The 19,556-nt window shown below is 30.1% G+C and overlaps 3 protein-coding genes across 7 annotated transcripts; 2 read left to right on the forward strand and 1 right to left on the reverse strand.

The window, feature by feature from the left end:
* The first annotated feature begins 3,745 nt into the window (after positions 1-3,745).
* On the forward strand, positions 3,746-5,872 carry LOC101217573 (hypothetical protein). Of its 5 annotated transcripts, none has more exons than XM_031881828.1 (5): positions 3,746-3,962; positions 4,132-4,243; positions 5,081-5,152; positions 5,269-5,379; positions 5,550-5,872. In XM_031881828.1, the coding sequence occupies exons 1-4, from the start codon at positions 3,838-3,840 to the stop codon at positions 5,347-5,349; spliced, it is 390 nt and encodes a 129-aa protein (XP_031737688.1). In that variant the 5' UTR covers positions 3,746-3,837; the 3' UTR covers positions 5,350-5,379; positions 5,550-5,872. The 5 variants fall into 5 exon arrangements, with proteins under 5 accessions (XP_031737688.1, XP_031737687.1, XP_031737686.1 ...); XM_031881827.1 differs by having other exon boundaries at positions 3,747-3,962; positions 5,499-5,872; XM_004137776.3 differs by having other exon boundaries at positions 3,750-3,962; positions 5,084-5,152; positions 5,499-5,872.
* A 704-nt stretch (positions 5,873-6,576) lies between these two features.
* On the forward strand, positions 6,577-9,927 carry LOC101217966 (BTB/POZ domain-containing protein At5g03250). The gene is made up of 4 exons (XM_004137778.3): positions 6,577-7,384; positions 7,534-7,603; positions 7,715-8,935; positions 9,239-9,927. The coding sequence occupies exons 1-4, from the start codon at positions 7,326-7,328 to the stop codon at positions 9,752-9,754; spliced, it is 1,866 nt and encodes a 621-aa protein (XP_004137826.1). The 5' UTR covers positions 6,577-7,325; the 3' UTR covers positions 9,755-9,927.
* A 678-nt stretch (positions 9,928-10,605) lies between these two features.
* LOC101218203 (cytokinin riboside 5'-monophosphate phosphoribohydrolase LOG3-like) lies at positions 10,606-13,957 on the reverse strand (the record flags this gene model as incomplete). Its single annotated transcript, NM_001305752.1, is given in 7 exon segments — positions 10,606-10,670; positions 10,809-10,952; positions 11,072-11,142; positions 12,321-12,420; positions 13,054-13,084; positions 13,218-13,315; positions 13,826-13,957. Coding segments are annotated over 7 exon segments (641 nt in total), but the record flags the coding sequence as incomplete, so codon positions are not given.
* Between the last annotated feature and the right edge of the window lie 5,599 nt (positions 13,958-19,556).

Genomic DNA, 19,556 nt, shown 5'->3' on the forward strand with positions numbered 1-19,556 from the left:
CATTTTTAATTTAACTTCATTTCATATTTATTGTACAGTGTCTAAATTGGATAAGATCATTTATATATTAATATACATTGTTATAATTTATATATTTCATTTTTTGATTCTCTAATTCTTCTTGGTATGAAATTGAATTGTTGTGATGATATTGATGTTAATGACGATGATGCGTTAACAATTGTAAAATCCACGATAGATAAATATTAAACAAACAAACATACTATAAATTAAATGGGATGACATTCAATAAATTAATATAATTTTTTAAAAAACAAGGACAAAGAAATTAATTTTCTTAAAAATAATAATATTAATAAAAAGTTGAGTTATAATTTATGTAAAGGGTAGTTAACGAAAGTTTAAAATTGATGAAATCAAACCATTTAGTAAATGGGTAAACATTATCAAATTTGTGACGGTTTCATCAATTAACTTTATTTTGACATTTTAAATAAAAAAAATCAAATTTTATTTCTTAGGCTAAGTTTTAATTTTATTTTTTACTTTTTTGTATGCAAGTAAAAAAAAAATGTTAGCCACCAAATAATAATATAAGTTGGACCGATTTTATCCTTTCAATCTTCTAATTACATGGTTTTGTTTAATTGGTAATAAATTTGTAATTAATTTTGAGGGATAATCACTCCCACCTTTAAGTAAAAATAAAAGAGAAATAAAAGTCAAAAGCTAAAAAGTCATTTTCATATCTAGCATGGAAAATAGAAAAAGTGGTTTGGAAGATAACAAAAAGTAAATTATCATTTTGGTTCATTTTCTTTAGCTATCTTTTAACCCAATTTAAATTGACGTGCGATTTTCGATCAGGTGAATTTCATCTTTAACTGGTATTGGTGTGTAACATAGGGTTACGTAACTCTGTGAAATTATTTTCTATCAAAGTTTAAATGTACATACAAAATTTAAAAGTTTAAGTTGTTACACTAATACTAATACACACCAGTAGTTCTAAATAATAGAATCTTAAGGTTTAGAAGTGTAACATTTTTTCTATTACGTGTCAAACTAACTGGTAACATTAACCCTTTTTTTTCACTATTTTTGTCGTTATTTATTAAAACAATACATTTCTTTTATATTTTACTAACATATGTGTATTTCCTTTTTAACACATACATATATATATATATATATATATATATATATTTTTGCATTTACATAGCAATTCCTTTTTCATTCAATTTAAATATTGTGTTTCATATTTAATAAAATAAATGTTTTTTTTTTAGAAAAAAACTATTTTCTAATTTATTAAATACACTAGTAAAAAAAACCATCTTTAAAAATATTACACATTCAAGGATTCTCATTTTTCTTTTTGAATCTAATTTTTTTTAGTTATTTTCCCACTTGCATCTTGATAAATTTTTATATTCAATATAGGCTTAAATCAACAATTTCACCCTTATCTTGCCAATTTTCTAAAATAAAAAAAAAATCAATTTCAAAGGTTCATTTAAACGTTTAAAATGTTGGTTTAATTCTTAGAATTTCCATATTTGTTTGTTTTGTTTTTATTTAATGATTACTTGATATGAATTTTTTAAGGAAGATGATTAAAAAGTCATAGATTAAAGTGATTAATTTTGTTTGGAAAGTTGGGTAAAAATAAGATTAAATATGGATGGAGGGCGTGACTTTGAAACCTAATAATTATGTTGAACATATTTGCATAATGTAAAGAGAGTTGAGCGATGAGGTTGATTCAATTGTTCTTACTGTCGTGTGTGTCCGTGAAATTAGGCACAAAAGTGATCCATGATTGGTAGCAGGCAGAATATTAGTCTTGTAGTGGAATAACATATTCTTCTCCCGAATAACAATCCACATTGAGATTTGGAAATGTGAAAGAAAAAGGCATCCAAACACTCCAAAACCAAAAAGTGGAAAATAAAGAAGGGATCATTCCAATGGTGGGATTGTGAATACTATCCAAATAAAAAGAAAGAATAAATATGGATTCCATAAATCCACATTTTTTTATTAAAACCCCTCCTCACATCTTCACTGCATCTTACTCAGTTTGTATTCTGAGAGAGTATTGGATCAAAGTTACCATTGATGGAACGGAGTCCATTTTTTCTTTTAACAAAATCAATCTTAGTTGATTTGATAAAATGTCAAACCAACCTCGATATCGATGAGTAAAAGTTGCTAATCGGTTTAATACTTAAAATTGCTTTTTGAAACTAATCCTGACCCCTCTCGTTTTTCGAGTGAGTTGGTTGATTTAACAGTTGAAAATACTTTTTGAAAAATTCTCGATTTGAAGCTTTTTGAAACTGACCCTTATTGAATTCTCTCGTTTTTCGATTGATCGACTTCAGTTTGTCTATCATGCTAATTTCTACATGTATGCATACCAATTGAGTTATGTCCGTCTTGTCTACTGCATGTGAGTTAAGGCTTTATAAATATTTTTAAAAAATGTAAAAAGATAAAGATTACTAATCGATAATATCATTAATTGAAAAAAAATTAATGTGAACATAACTCAATTGAAATTAACTTGTACATATTATCAATTTTCAAATATAAGGTGATTCAATCTCCTATCTTGTATATTGCCAAACAAAATATTGACAAAAAAATGATGAAGTTAAATTCGTTGCATTCCACGATTACATTTTATTACGAGATAATATATTGACAAACACATCGCTATAATGTAGTTATATTTATGTAAATAAAATCGTTGTAAAAAGCACGTTAAATCAATAATTGAGTTGTTTTTACTTCAAATACCAAACCAAACAATATATTTTGTTACTTGGGATTTAGATTGTGGGTGCATTTTTTTATTCTTCATGTTTTATGTGTATTTATAAATTTAAGATATTGATGTCGAACATTTCGATTCATAGATATAGTGGAAGATATTTTAATTTGTGAACCTACATAGTAATACAAGAGGTAGTGAGCAAAGATTGACGAGTGAATAGGACATTTCACTGTTGTCTTTGATAATTTTCACATGTGAATACAAAGACACCTAGTCATATTCCTCACATGTTTTTTAAATAGTTTATTAATTAAGTTTCGTGTATTTTAAGTGGTTGTCAAAAATTGAAATTGGAAGTATGTTATAAGTCACATCATGAGACATAAACTTTATGAATAAGAAGATAAAGTTAAATTAGTCGGTTGGAGATAATTTAGTACTTACATTTACTTCATATATGTTCCGTAGTTTTCAAAAAATGAAATTGGATGTATATTACAAGTCACATAATCATATAAAATTTACGAGTACGAAAGTACAAATGAATTAATCGGTTCAAATATTATACGTACATACATGACATTTTTTATAAGAATTCACTCTCATATGTTTATAGTAAATCACACACGGATGGTTTTAGTTTTGTGTCACATTAGTCTTTAGATTTAAAAATTGAACAATTAATTAAGTCTGGAAAAGAATTGGTTTTAGTAATTCGATCAAGGTTTTAGTAATTCGATCAATGTAACTTGTTAAGTAGTTAACGTTGTACCAACCAATTAAGTAAGTCTTCAATATTTTATTTTAGCAAGTCTTATATGTATTGAAGGACAAGAGGTCTCTACCACCGATCCTTTATACCTAATAGGATTATTTGAAAATTGGATGATTAAAAAATGTGTAGACGGTTACAATATTGAGATTATTTGGGCCAAATGGGCCGAGAAAAATTGTCTGGTGCAGAGATATTGGGCCCAATTAATCGCAACGGGCTAACCGCGCTAGAGTTGTTGTCAACAGTGAGAAGTTTCTTCCGACCTCCAACCTCGAGATTGTCGCCGTCGATTTCATCGGCCATTGACTAACAGGGAAATATGGGCAGTGATCGGAAGCGAATCTTGATAGGTTTGACGGTGGCGATGTTCTTAGGATTGGTGGTGTACATGAAGCTTTGGACCATCGACTATTCCATGTCTGCCGATGAAGCCGAACTTCTCAGGTTTGGATTTTCCATTTTTTGTTCGTTTTTCTCGTTTTGTTGCGAAAATTTGTCTGAAATTTTAGGAAATGGTACCGTCTTCTCTTAATTCGTGTTGTCGGAACTTCGTAATGTAAAATTCACTGAGATTATCGGTTAGCTTTAATTTAATCGTTTATGGATCATTCAGACGGCAGTTCGATCTTGCAAACCGGGAGGCAATGGATGAATCTGCGGAATGGCGTCGTATGTACGATAACGAACTAGATAGAGCTAATAGATGTAAAAGTGAACTAAACCAGGTCAGTACTTTAGGGTTAAGTTGCCAAGAAAATTGATGAATTCAATAGAGTTTCTTTCTCATTGCATTGATTCAGCGGAATGGTTTTATTAAAATTGATGCAATTACTTCTCTGAAACCGGTTGTTTAATGGGCGCATGCTTGAATTTTGTTCATCTTGTTGCTGCTCCTATGATTTACGGCTTTCCAATCAAACAATTCATAACGTCTTGCATTGTCAACCGGAAAAAAAAAAAACTTGTTTGACGCTGAATATGAGAAATGCTTGTGTATTGAACAAGAGCCCAGTTCTTGGCAGCATGAACTTTGAAATATTTCTCACATAGTTGATCTCTTATCAGTAGTAAGATGCTGTTTTGAAAGTAACTGGTTTAATTTTAGCTTATGCTTTTGGGTTTGAGATAATTTAACATGATATTAGATCATTTAGTATTCAAACATGGCAATGTGATTTCCTTTTCAATTACTATTGACATCACTTGTTTGATCAACATAATCTTGAAATCTACAAGTGAGAGGAATATTAGGAAGACATAAAGCTTCGTGCGGTAACTATTTAATTTTGGATTTTAGTCTTTGAAAATTAAGTGTATAAACATTCATTCCACCTCTAAATTACTTTCTTATTTACTTTATACCTATGAAAATTTTTGAAGACTAAAGTAAAGAACTATGGTAGGAAATTGAGAGGAAATAAGATTGATTTCCAAAAACTAAACAAAAAGCCAAATTCAAATGGTTATTAAAGGGGTCAAAACACTTGAATTTAACACCATGAGGCTGTAAGTTGCTTGTACATTTTTGTATTTGACCAATGATTGTGTACAATTCTACTTAGCAGCTTAAGGTATCGTTTGAGAAGGTGGGGGATGCTGCTAAAATCAATGAGAAGCTAACAAAGACGCAAGAGGTAATCCCTTTGATGTTAACTAATTAATGAGTTGTTCCAAAAAATTTTGAAAATGATTTCAGAACTAAAATTTTGTCCCACATCTTTTATCTCTCAAACATGTCTAAAAATTTCAGGAAAACTTTGCTCTCCGCACACAAGTGGATGCTTTACAGCGAAGGCTAGAGGCCGAGAAGTCAAGATGTGGCTCTCAATAAAGCTAATCAACAGACACAGAAGCGAAAAGGGTACATACTAACATTGTTTTTGAATTGTAAAACGTCTATCACAGAGGTTGCTTGGCTATGGCTGGTGATGGGAAGTACTAAACCAAATTGATAAAACTAATGAAGGTCGGTCACTCCAGGTTGTGGTTTTTATAGGTTTCTCTATTCTCTTTGTCGTCTGGAGTTTGTAGGAAAAGAGATTGTTGTGGAATCGTCGCGAGATCATCAACTCGACTTTCGCTTCTGAGGATTCTACTGGCATCGGAATGACAAATGTGGATAGCTACAATCAAAGCAGTAACTAAAAGGCAAAAGCACCATGGGGGAGCTTCTCCTTCATGAATCCAGAGTATGTAAAAGTTTAGGTGTAGAAAAATTTTAGAATTTGGAACCTAGGGTTTTACTCTTTTCTTCTCCCCTTGCAATTCATACGATTCAAAGAGTTAATTTGAATTGGTGTTGTGGCCTCAAAATTGATAGTATAAAATTACAAATACTACATTAGTTTAGTTTAGTTGAGTTACTCATTAAATATATTAATTAATTAATTGGTTCTAAGCATCATTTATTTTCCAAAATGTATAAAAAACTTAAACGAAATGATTCTTATTTGTTAAACCATTCAATGACATATCATTGTTAAAAAGGGTTTCGCAAGATCATAGAAGTTTAATTTGTGTTTGAACTTATATAAGATTTCTACGTTCAATTTCAATGCAAGGAGTAAATCTATATATTCATTTTATCGTAGAAAAATTCACAAAATAAACATAAAAGGTAGCTAACATATTTATAATATAAATTATAGATACATTTACTTATTTGAAAATTTTAAAAAAATGTTTATTTACTAACTTTCTAAAAGAAATTTGTAAAAAACAAAACACTTGACCAGTAATAAATTTGGTGTTAATAATTTGTCCAATTTTTCTATTTTGAAAAATCCTCTAATTTAAACTTATTTTTTAAATTAATTTTTGTTCAGACGTATACCTAATAGATATAATTTTTTTCAGAAATATCTATAGAATATATTTTATAGAAAATTTCTTTAAAATTAAGACATCAAGCTATAGAACTAAATGAGTGAGATTAATTACAAAATTGCATATTGAAATATAAACATAGGAAGAAGTGGTTGAATAATAATATTTAAGATAGTTATGGATATTAATCTAAAAATAGTATGTTTAGAACAAGAAAAAGACATTAACCAACAATTGTATTGTACTACTTCCTTCCAATCGTTTCTCCCTCGTTTTCTTATATGCTTACAAACTTTGAAACAGAATGGAGGGAGAGTCGGTGTTTTATTTACAAACTTTGCTTGTTATCTAAATAAAATATCCACAAAAATTACATCATTACTTTTCACCTTTGGACAGAATTTGGAATTTGAAAGGGTGTATCAACCATCTAAAATGAAAACTTGAATATCCACTTCGTTTCAGTTCACCTCGCATTGAAACATGAAGAATAATGAATATTATATCAACAAAAGAAATGAGATGCACAAAATGATAGATAAATGTTACTCGATCTATGTAGTATTTTGTTTCACTTTTTTTTTTATAAAGGACAAAAGGGACCTATTTTACATTTGAAGAAACAACAAAATGGCAATATGATTTGATATAATAAAAATAAATAAAAAGAATAAAGAAAAATATTTTAGTTGATTGTTCATGATGATGATGTGTTGTAAATGTGAATGAAAGTGAAGTTCGCCATTGGAAGCGCTCTCCATTTTTACACTTGACATCTTGCTTTAGACTCGCTAAATTAAATCTTCTATTCACACATTCTTACGATCATCTAGGAATTATGATATTTTTTCTAAATCTCTGTCATTTTCTTACGATTTCCTCCCTTTCCCTTCATAATCTCTTCTTGCATTGCCCATTTCTCTTCATGTTTTGATCTTTCTCTTCCCCTTCTTCTTCCCATTCTTCTTCCCATCACCATCCATGGCAACCATGAAATTAGGCATTAAACCCGAAGCATTTCATCGCGAGGGCCAAACTTGGTACCCCATTTTGTTATTTTGATTATAAATGATGTTTCTCTTGTTTGCATTGATTGATTCTGTAATGCCAATTCATACGATTCTGTTTTTTGTTTTGATCCATTTGATTTGATCTCATTAATCTTTTTGGTTTTCTTCATTCCTATTAGGCTTTGCTCAAGTGGATTACCCAGCGATGTTACAATTGAAGTTGGAGATATGTCTTTTCATCTACACAAGGTCTGTTTGTTTTGGATTTTCTATCAGTTTTTGCCAGCGAGTGAATAGATGGATGAATTTCATTGCCATGCACTTACTCTGGTTTTTCCATCTCTGTTTTGTTTACTGCAGTTTCCTTTGCTTTCTAAAAGTGGGTTTCTAGAGAAGCTTATAGAACAGCTTCCTAACGAGGATGAATCTGGCTGCGTTCTGAAACTTCGTGATATTCCTGGTGGCGCCAAAGCATTTGAACTTGTTGCTAAATTTTGCTATGATGTTAAAATAGAGCTCACTTCTTTGAATATAGTTAGCCTTAGATGTGCAGCTGAATACCTCCAAATGACTGAAGAGCATGGAGAAGGGAATTTGATTTCTCAAACAGAGGTTTTCCTCAATGAGGTCTTTGGTAATTGGACAGATACAATTAAAGCTCTTGAAACTTGTGAAGAAGTTGGATCATACGCAGAAGAGGTTCACATTGTTTCACGATGTATTGATTCATTGGCTATCAAAGCTTGTGCTGACCCACAGTTGTTCAATTGGCCAGTGAAGGGGCAGGAAAATGTCCGAAGCCCCAATGGGACTGTTCTATGGAATGGGATTTCTTCAACCACAAAGCCCCAACCAACCGGCGAAGATTGGTGGTATGAGGATGTGTCATTTCTTAGATTTCCCTTGTACAAGCTTTTGATTTTGTCTGTTGAAGCTAAAGGATTGAAATCTGAGAGTATAGCTGCATCATTAATACATTATACTAAGAAGAATATCCCCTTAATCAACAATCAATTGAGTTTCAATGATATGAATCATGTTGGGTCAGGAATCACAGCTTCTACAAATTCTGAGGTAGATCAAAGATTCCTACTTGAGGAGCTTGTGGGCTTACTACCAAGTGTAAAGGGTGTCACCACAACCAACTTTCTACTTAGGCTTCTTAGAACTGCTATGATTTTGCATGCTAGTCCATCATGTAGGGAAATTTTGGAGAAAAAAATAGGCAGTCAATTGGATCAAGCTTTGCTCGTTGATCTGCTCATACCTAACATGGGATATACAGTGGAAACTCTTTATGATATCGATTGCATTCAGAGAATTCTTGACCATTTTATGTCGATATACCATGTTCCAATTGCATCTTCTCCTTGCATAGTTGAGGAGGGGAAGATGGTTAGCGGAACGGATACACTGACCCCGATGACAATGGTGGCCAATCTGGTGGATGGATATCTTGCAGAGGTAGCTCCCGATGTGAACCTGAAGTTGCCAAAATTTCAGTCCCTTGCTGCTGCGATCCCTGATTATGCCAGGCCATTAGATGATGGAATTTATCATGCCATTGATGTGTACCTAAAAGTAAGATCTATTTCCCCCTACCTTTTACATCAAGTTCATGTTCTTCACCTTGCATATAACTCAATTCCTAGAACTGAGAGTAATCATCTACTTTAGCCTGTAGATACTGACATCTTGTAATCTGGTTAAATTTTAAACCTTTGTGGAGTAATCATTCATTATATTTGTAAAAGAAGAATGAATAATAACAATATAGATCTTACTAAATTAGCCATTCATCTAATCTCAGGTCATCGGGTTAGATATACCATGGTGTTTGGTTGTGAATCTTTAATGGCTGATGGTAGTTTACAACTTGTTCAGGCCCATCCTTGGCTTTCAGATTCAGAAAGGGAGCAACTATGTAGATTGATGAATTGCCAAAAGCTATCATTAGAAGCCAGTACACACGCGGCGCAAAACGAGAGGCTACCTCTTCGAGTAATCGTCCAAGTTCTTTTCTTCGAGCAGCTTCGACTACGAACATCAATATCAGGTTGGTTTTTTGTTTCTGAGAATCTGGAGAACTCGCAACATCCGAACGGAAACCTTGAACTTCCAAAGAATGATTGTTCAAAGGCAATGGAGGAGGGTGGTGGTGGAAAGGATGTAAAAGAGAGAGTTTCAGAGCTTGAAAGAGAGTGTTTAGAAATGAAAATGGAGCTTGAGAAGGTGGTTAAGACGAAGAAAAGTTGGAGTCTTATTCCAAAAAAGCTTGGTTTTGGAAGAAAATCACAGCCATGCATCCCAAAGCCAGATGATATAATGGAGCAAACAACCTCTGTCAGTGCTCCACAGAATAATGAAGATGGGGATTTGGGTCAGCGAGTAGTTGCATAGATGGATCCAATTTAATGAGTCTTCAGTGTACAATACTTTTGGTACAACTTTTATTATCATCAATATTTTTTTAAGATATCTGTTTGATTGTAAATTTTTTTGATTTAAAGTGTTTTAAAATGTAATAATCTGATTATATAAATCATAAAATGAATGATAGTTAAGTTAGTGACTAAATACTAAATGGAACATAAACATTATGAACTAATTTAACAAAAATATAACAAGTTTGTATATACCAAAATACTATAATTATTTAAAATTCTATTTTACTTTTTAAATAATTAATTTTGAATTTGAAGTTTTTTTTTTTTATATATATAAAAACATTATAATTTCAAATCCAAATTCTTGATACACCTAAAAACATATAAATATTATATTCAAAATTTCACCATTGAGATGACAAAATTAAAAAATAGTTTTCAAAATACACATCGTTTATCACAACGCTGTTATTTATTGAATTCAGTAAATAGAAAAACTAAAGACCAAACTCAAATTGCTTATAAAGAGAAAAAATAATGATACCAAAACAAGGCACAAAATATATATATATAAGTTGCCACAGAAGATGGTGAATTTTCATCAGAGAATCCTATACTTACAACTTTTCAAGGATATGAGAAGTTTCAACAATTAAATGTAGAGGCTATTTCATAAATTGACATTGAAATGGAGTAATTTACAAAAAAAAAAAAAAAAAAAAAAAACAAAGAGGAAAAAAATTCCTCCACAAAATAGGAAATAATAGCTATAGAATTTCGTAGTAGCCTCCTCCATTTGCAAAAATTCCTTCACCCATTATCTCCAGAAATAATAATCACCTGGAGATATCACAATTTTGAGGGTAACCAAGCTGCTCTATCTCCCAACTCAGCTGTGAAGCAACTCTTTCATGGCAAGGCACATACTCCTACAACACAAACAGTCCCCACACAAAAGTGAACAAAGACACATAGGATTGGTTTAAATTCTCTAATTGACCAGTAAACTTCAAGAACAAGATGTATGTATATATGCTATATTTTATAGTTTTGGTATATCATAATACCTCTAACTTCTTCATTAACTCCTTCGCCGTTGGCGCTGATACGATAATTTGGCGTGCACTTGGACTGACAAATCCTTCCTCGACAGCTTTATCAATAAATGACAGTAGTGAATTGTAATATCCATCAACATTCAACAGTCCCACCTACAGATTTCAGTGTTCATTTTGATCATATTCAGTAACTATCAAAGCTAACCGAATCACAGCACATACAAAGTAAGGCGAATTTTTTTTTTTGAATAACAAAAAGAAGGAACACAGACTGGCTTGTCATGAATTCCCAGTTGAGCCCAGGTTATGACTTCAAGTAGTTCTTCTAGAGTCCCATAGCCACCTGCAAGCATTCATATGGTTGGAAGAAGAATTTCAGCTGATTAATATCCATCTCCTTTCTATGCTTCTATAGCTACCTATGTTGCAGGTACAAAATGATTCAGATGATCCATTTCCTGTAATTATATTTAATGGACTACTACCCTTCAGCTGTGATGACATGTGACTTCTTAAATTCTGAGATGTGGTTCCATGTAATATTTAACTTAAACATCAACATAATTGATTAGAATATGATTCAAAGCCTCAGAGATTTAGATTTGCAGTTGAAGTAGAGAAGGGGGAATATTTTGATAACACATCAGTGAACGTTTAGATGACAGGACATCAAAATATTTTGAAATTCTAAAAAGAAGCAATTAAGGACAGAGAGTTTTAAAAAAGGGTACGTAATAATTCCCTATAGTTAGTAAGGACCATCGAGCAAAGTGAGTCAAAGTAGCCTTTTTTTAAAAACCGTACATGGAAGATACAGAACTAGTGAAGCTATGGATCGGATTTTAGAAGAAAAACATAGCTGCCCACAGCTCAAACTATTTAAGAAACTATCTTTTTCAGTGTCTGATATTGATAGGTCAATGATGGTTTCTTAAAAACATGGCTGCCACAGGTGCTATAAATGCACAATGCCATCAATACAGATAGTGACATAATTTGTTTGGAAGAAATGGAAAAAAAAAAGTTAAAGGTCTGAGATATTTGGAATTGAATTTTGCTTGATCAGTGAAACTAAGAAGGGTATAGAAAGACAGGCACCGAAAGCAGAAGCACAAGGGTCAAATTATGGAAAAAAGATAATAAGATGACGATTGCGTGTTTTGGTTTAGAGGAGGGAACAAAAGGAGGATAAAGAGGAAGAAGGCTTTTAAGAGCTTTTGACTGACTGTCAGACAACATAGCCTAATTGTTTTGTTTGTTTCTGAGATGCTATGATAGTAACTTAACAGTCAAGTAAAAAGAAAGGAAAAGAGAGAGAGAGAGAGAGAGAAGGGTGGGGGTGGGGGAAGAGAGGGGAAGTTTTGAAAGATAAGTTAATGATGGGTTTTTGGTCAATGTTGAATGCCAAAATGAGTAAAAGCAAAAGAAGGTGATGAGCACTTTTGGTTTGATTGAGAGAGTAAACTTAAGAAGTTAATAGTGCAAGTGGAAAATGTTAAAGTGCAGGCTTTATATACTCACCTGGCAAGGCAATAAAAGCATCTGAATGCTTTGCCATCTCTGCCTTCCTTTGATGCATATCTGCCACTGCCTTCACCTCCCCTACAGTTTCACCAGTCAACTGCAAAAGGAAACCGTGTAATAGAATAGGTTAGAGAGAAAAGGAACGAGAGAGAGGAGTTTAGAAGAGAGAAAAAATGATGGGTTTCGTAGGAAAAAGGAGATCAAATCTAAATAGTTTTGATCCAGAGATAAAATCTCCAATTTCTATAGTTAATTTGACTGTTATCATGACATGGGCTGAATGCAAAATGAAGCTCTGTAAAGTAAGAAAAAAAATTAAAATCTTTATGAATCAGTGTAAGGTTTGAGATGGTTTAGAAAGGATCAGAGAGCTACAAGTTCTAACTATAGTGATGGCAGTATCATGGAAAATGCCCCCAAGCATAAGAAAAACACAGATCTTGAGCCACACAGAAGAACGTACTGGTAAAAGAAGTAATAAATGAGAGAGAGAGAGAGAGAGAGAGAGAAGTAAAGATGGGAAAAAAAAGAAGATAACAAAAAAGCTAATAAAAAACTAAAAAGCAGAAGTCAGTGGGAAAAGTATCATAAAGAAGAAAGGGTAGGAATAAATAAATGCAAAATCGGATTAATGAACAAGAAAGAAGAAGAGTCCTTCATTTTAATATAACTAAATAAGTAGAGAAAAAAGGTTGAAAACTTTACGAGACTGATAGGTTAACGGACATACCTCTCGAGGCATGAGTGTCTTGGGTATAACTCTGGACCAGAACAGTACCACGACAAAAGTCAGTACAGTAGAAAACTTGTAATGGTGAAGAAACCCAAAAATAGAATCATAAAAACAACCTTAAAGGGACCAATGGAAGTAATTAAAAAAAAATGTGGGCATACCCAATGACATGCCGACCGCCATCATGAACAGCTTGTGAAACTAAACCCATCAGGCCAATGCTGCCCCCACCGTAGACCAGATCAATGTTCCTTGAAACCTTAAAAACAACATCAAAAACCAAACTCATCATCTCAAATGACTCGAGAGTTTCATTTATGAAATGGGATTCTTTCCTTTTACTTTGAATGTATGTATGAGAAGCCTATGTGGATAAAATTTCAAAAGAAACAAACTGTCACCCAACTGAGATATTCATGCATTTTCTTTGCAATTTAAGTTTCTGATGGGAAATGGGAGAGGAAATATCAAAGTTGAAGAAGATAAGTAAAGGGTCATGATCAAGCATAATCACAAACACGTTGTGGACACAATCACAACACATCCCAATTGAACGTCAATGGAAAACAAAGAAAACAAAGGACTTATTAATTCCAAACAAACAATATACACATAAAGTTCACCAAAACATTTAAAAAGAAATGCAGAACAATCTCTAGCAACATGAAAAACAAAACACCCCCAATAATCATTTGAACAGAGAAAAAGGAAATGGATCGAAAATAGTGTAAAAAAAGAACAGAAGAAGTTTATCTTTCTTTTTTTTTACCAATTCCTTGCCAAGTTCAATGGCGGAATCCTGGTAGCTTCTCTTCTTGCCTTGACTACTACCACAGAACACACAAATCCTCCTGAACTTAGATAGCGGCTTCATTTCATGATTCATAATCAAACCCTCCATTTGTTTTCTTGATATGAATTGAGTTAAAGAAAGTTTTAGGAGTGGAAACAGAAACAGAGCATGTAATAGGTTGATTTTGGAAGTGGGTATTTGTGTGAATGCTCCCTGAACAGAACAGAAATGAAGTGAGAGTGGAAGCAAAGGAGGAAGAAAAAGGGTAAAAAGAAAAAGAAAAAGAAGAACAGAGAGAAGAAAAGTGAGGAACTCTGTCTTTCTCTTTTCACTTTTATGTAAGGTCGGAAGTTTTGTGTGTGGGAGCAGCCCTTTCCTCTGTTCTCTCCCTTCCCTTCTCCCTTTTTTTTTTCTTAATATTTTTTTAAAAAAAAATATTTCATAAAAAGAAAAAGAAAAAAAATACTCCTCGCACGTGCGTACCTCACGCACGCTTTTGCGTCATCTTCACACAAACAAACTCTCATGCCTTCAAACCTTCTCTTGTTCTTCTTCCCACGCTTCTTAATTTTCATTTATGACTAATTTAATTGCAATAATACCTTCTCCTCTCCCCCGTCATTTTCAAATTATTTACAAAATCACTCAAAATTTCATACCCATTATTCATACACATTAATAAACTTCAAAAACTTTACTACATTTTTTAAATATTTTCATCAAATATTGTAATTTGCAAGATTTAATTCAAATATATTTAAATTGTCTTGAAATTAAAAAAAACCCATTATTGAATTTAAGGTGAATAGAGTAAATGTATTGACTTAAAAAGATACATTTACTCAACAAGATTACAAGAGGATTATTTAAACTCTTTAATTTAAGAGATATAACTTTTTTCTTAAGATATGATTTTAGTTTAGCGAAATTAAGTATTAGGATATAAAAGTTAGTATATTAGAGAGTGTTTTTATGTTAAATGTTGTAATTTTTTCAATTTAATTTGTTAGTCATTTGTGATATTCATATAACAACCATTAATACAAATCTTGATATTAAGAAATTTTGTATCTTCCTTTTTTAAAAAATAAATTTAATTTAAAAATATGTTTTCATGATATCTTATTATTTTGTTAAAAAAAAAAGATATGTTTGATTAATTATATATTAATCATGATATTTCTCTACTAATTCCCCAATGCAAGTATATAATAAATTTTAAACATAATGTTTTTCGAAATATTAATTATCACTTGTTGTTTCTAATATCTATTAATAACGAACTACATCATTCTCTCTATATTTTCATTTCTTTAATAAACAACAATTGATTAAATTGAGTTACCATACGTCCTCCAATCATTTATGCATCTTTCAAGCAATTAATACAAGAAATTGCAACTATTGTACTACTCCCACTATTACTGTGTATATACATAAATTATTGTTTATACTAATATATCAATTCAATAATTTTAAGTCGACAGTAATTTGATAGTTTTTATTTATTATACGCTATAAATCATGATTTGAAATAATTAGAACTACACAATTACATATGTATTGGACGTATTTCTTGACGAATACAGATTGGGTACGGGTGTTTTAAATTCACAAGTACAGTTTAGATTATTAGCCAAAGAAATTAAGGCTATGTACTGATATCTATTTATTATATGCTAAAAAATCTTCATTTCCATGTATTTTTGCATAAAAGAAGTTGGACAAGCATAGGAATGAGAATAATCACGTAACTGTTGAGACTTGACTTTAAAATAACGAGTCAAAACAGGCTGAATTTCTTACTTTTTAAAACATCAACAACAAATATAATTCAATCATATCCCTCAACTTTGGTCCTATAATTTTAATCCTCAATTTTTAGATTTTTACCTATCTTTTTAAACCTTAAATTAATATATATATCAATTTAAACTCTCCACTTTTATAACTTTATTTAAATAAATAATAACAAAATGTTTAAATTAATACATTTGTAAAACTCTATATTTTATTTCATTTTGGACCTCTAAACGTAAATGTTGGTTTTAGTTAAATTTTAAAAAATTACTTTCATTTTAGATTTTTTGTTAATTAAACATTTAACGAAATGATGTTATGACTTTTATATTTGGATGACTAGACACTCTATATGCATTATATTCATTAAATTAATTAATCAAGAAAATATTTATCTACAATTTCTTAGAGTTTATTTTCTACCTTAGTTGTTCTTAATTAATCTCATTTTCATCTTAACACCAATATACGAGCTTTATGATTTTTTATTCTACTCGATGTTCTTATAATTTGCTTCGTGAAAAAGTTGAGTCTTAGTGAAAAAAAGACGGAACAAAAATAGTTTTTTAGTTTATTTGATTGGTGTGCGCATTCATTGATTTTTGTGTTGATATATAAAATATTTGTAGATTAAATTAGGTAGTTATTTATCATTTCAATTTAATTAATATTAAGAATTAGAGTTTAGTCATCTAAATATTAAAAAAAAGTTACTTCATCTTTTCGGTAAATGATTAATAAAATTTTTCTGACGTTTAAAATTTAAAGACGAAGATAGAAAAACTGCAATTTAAAAAGAAAAAGAGAGAGAGAGAGAAGAAGAAAATAGGGAGTTCGAGTAAAACATTAGGATATGGGTTTACTCATTGATGCTTGGTGGTTGGGCTTTGCTTTGACTAATTGTTTATGACTTTATTAATTAATTACTATCCTTTATAATCACTTGCCACAAAAGTATGGACTAATTATAATCATTAAATATTTTGTAATTATGCACAACATTCATTTTCTAAAAAATAAATTGAAAATAAAGCTTGCTTATCAACAACCATTCTTAACTTTGTAACTTACTTTGATATGTTCACAATTATTTTATTTTTGTTTTTTAATCCTTTTTCTTTTCAGTTTTCCATTTTTGAAATATAAAGTTTTCAACTAATGATTTACGTTCTCATTATTCTTCTTTTTAAAAAATATTGGTTTCTTTTTTGTTTCTTTGAACTCTTTTAAAAGAGTAAAGATTATTGGTACCGAAACTGTTTTTTTTATAATCCTTATCTACATATAATGTATTTTAACATATGTTTATTTTAATATATTCAATATAAATCTTTTATTTTGAAAGTTATTTTTATTCGTTTTTTTTTCTAACTTGTAAAACAAAACATAAAGGTAATTAAATTGGTATTTATAGTAACTTCTTACCGTAATTTTTATCTTTATCAATTAAAAAAAAAGTTGAAAGTAGATCTAAATTATAAAAAATAAAACTACTTTTCTTTTTTAGTTTTAAAATTTTGATTTGGAGTTGTCGAAAATAAAATAACAAAACAAGAGATTTAATTAAACTTAATTTATTTTAGAAAAAAAATAATAGTAATTAATCCAACAAGACTTTTAGTTGTTTGTTTGTTGAAGTGCATGTAGTTTTAATTTTAATAAATGTAATAGAAACAATAAAGTATCATCATAAATTATAGGCATTGCATATATATGGAATTTTAGTATTATTAAAAATAAGGTTATTTTTAAATACATATATAACATAAATATTTAGAAAATATCCAAATTTATCATTGTCTAAATATTTTATTGTCAAAGTGAGGTCTTAAAGTGGTTTATTATTTGGTCCCTTTTGTCATCATAATTGCAACAAAATCCCTATGTCCAGTGGGAGGAACCCTTAACTTTAAGATTCTTAGAAACTATATAGTTTTCATTATTGGGGTTTTTTTCTTTTTTCTTTCTTCTCCAATTCCATGCATGCCGTGTTGGAACTTGGAAACTATAGATCTCACCTTTGGAGGCAAAAGCCAAACAAGATGAGGAGAAAAAGAAGATCTTTTCAGCAAAAGACATGAAATTCTTAGAAAAAATTATAATCAAAATGTCATCTAATTATTTTTTCAATCAAAATCTAATCATAATTATGTATGATAAATAAACCATCTCATCCTCTTAATCCTAATGTATTATGACTATGTATGTAAGATATTTAATCGAGATCTCTAATACTTAAACAGTCTTGTTCTTTAATTTTTCTCCACTTTACTGTTTTTCATTTGAGATAGGCATTGACATCTACAACTTCTTCTTCTTTTTCGAAAACATCACTCGATCAGTAGGTTGAAAATAAACATATATATATCATAATTATTTAAAATCAAAATTTTAGTTAATTTATAATCCATATATATATTATCCCACAACTAAAAAAGAACGTTAATTTTTTTATAATAAAAAAAATGTAAGAGTTGGGGAACAAAAAGGTAGATGAGTAATTAATATTCTTTGGATATTACTAAAATAATGTGTGTTATTTCTGTGGGAAGATTAATTTCCTCAATGTGTTATAATTAATTTCCATGAAAGAAAGAAACACCCAGAGAGTGTCAGAACTATTTTCTGATATCTCATCTTATTTATAAACATCACTGAATTCCTGCTTTGTATTATATTCAAAATAATACATGTTTGCCTTTATGGTGAGTTGTTTCAGAATTTAGTTTCTGTCTCTAGGAAACTTAATAATTCAAACAAATAATCATTAAATCAAAAAATATATATATATACATACATTTTGTGTATTTTAGTCTAGTTTCTATACTTGGTACATAAATTAATTCAAAACCTAAACTAACTATTGGTTTTTAGAAAAATGCAATTTGTTCAAAGAGCTTACCTCAACCACATGACACACATGTATTATCTCCAATAAGAACATGAATACATGGGTTTTAGACGGCAAACCTCACACTTTGATAAACAAACCCTAGCTAACTTTGACAAAACAAGAAGGTATACATAGTGTGATTTTTCAGTTAATATGATTTGCATTTTCATTAGTGCTTAATTAATAGGACTTCAGATATATAAGATAGTAATATTGCATCAACTAAGGTAGGGACACCGTGACTTTTATTATTTGGTTTAATAAAGAATTAATAGGCTTGATCAATAAGTGAGAAGATGGTGACCACTTAGAATTAATTAATTTAGAAAGAAATAAATAATGTTATATGTATATGTATATAGATTAAATTAAAACGGCTGACAGTTTGAAGAAGACCTAATTTTGGAAGCATATTTTAAGGATTTTCAGGACCATTCTACTTTTGGACATAGTTCATATTTCCAAATTTATTTAATGGACTTTATAACATTTATTTGATTCCTTCAGGGTCAATTACCCAACGTACATCTACTGCATGTCAGCATCTTCATTGTACCAAAAAATTCAAGCTACTTTCATAGAGTATTTTCAATCATTCTTAGGGTTTCCTTCCTTCCTTCCCTTTTTTCATTTTTTCATTTCTTTAAACCGATGCTTCCTCGGTGTTTTCTTTTTCTTTTGTCAATCATCTAAAAATAAAATGTTGAAAATTATAAGTCAATAGAAAATTAAGTTATATTTTGAGCTATATTTTTGTGTGTTTTTTGGATATATACGTGTGTGTTTGGGTATCAAATTTGAATCTTAGTTTAACCACCCTCAATTAGGTTAAATCTCAAATATAATGTTATTTTTATTAATTTATGAACATCTGTGGTTTTATGCTATAAATTCTATATATTTATAATATCATATAGCTTATAGTATACTAATTGCACATGTTCATTTATTATTATAATATTTATAACATGAAAATTTACAATTAATTTTTAATAGTAATGTATCATGAAACTT

Source organism: Cucumis sativus, chromosome 3 (assembly GCF_000004075.3).
Source record: "Cucumis sativus cultivar 9930 chromosome 3, Cucumber_9930_V3, whole genome shotgun sequence".
NCBI classification, from domain to species: Eukaryota; Viridiplantae; Streptophyta; class Magnoliopsida; order Cucurbitales; family Cucurbitaceae; genus Cucumis; species Cucumis sativus.

Bases quoted from the DNA above. Each gene is read 5' to 3' on its own strand.
- LOC101217573 (XM_031881828.1), top strand. From the start codon at position 3,838: ATGGGCAGTGATCGGAAGCGAATCTTGATAGGTTTGACGGTGGCGATG. The intron at 3,963-4,131 runs GTTTGGATTTTC...TGGATCATTCAG, and splicing joins GATGAAGCCGAACTTCTCAG to ACGGCAGTTCGATCTTGCAA. The intron at 5,153-5,268 runs GTAATCCCTTTG...TAAAAATTTCAG, and splicing joins AGCTAACAAAGACGCAAGAG to GAAAACTTTGCTCTCCGCAC.
- LOC101217966 (XM_004137778.3), top strand. From the start codon at position 7,326: ATGGCAACCATGAAATTAGGCATTAAACCCGAAGCATTTCATCGCGAG. The intron at 7,385-7,533 runs GTACCCCATTTT...CATTCCTATTAG, and splicing joins CATCGCGAGGGCCAAACTTG to GCTTTGCTCAAGTGGATTAC. The intron at 7,604-7,714 runs GTCTGTTTGTTT...TGTTTACTGCAG, and splicing joins TGTCTTTTCATCTACACAAG to TTTCCTTTGCTTTCTAAAAG.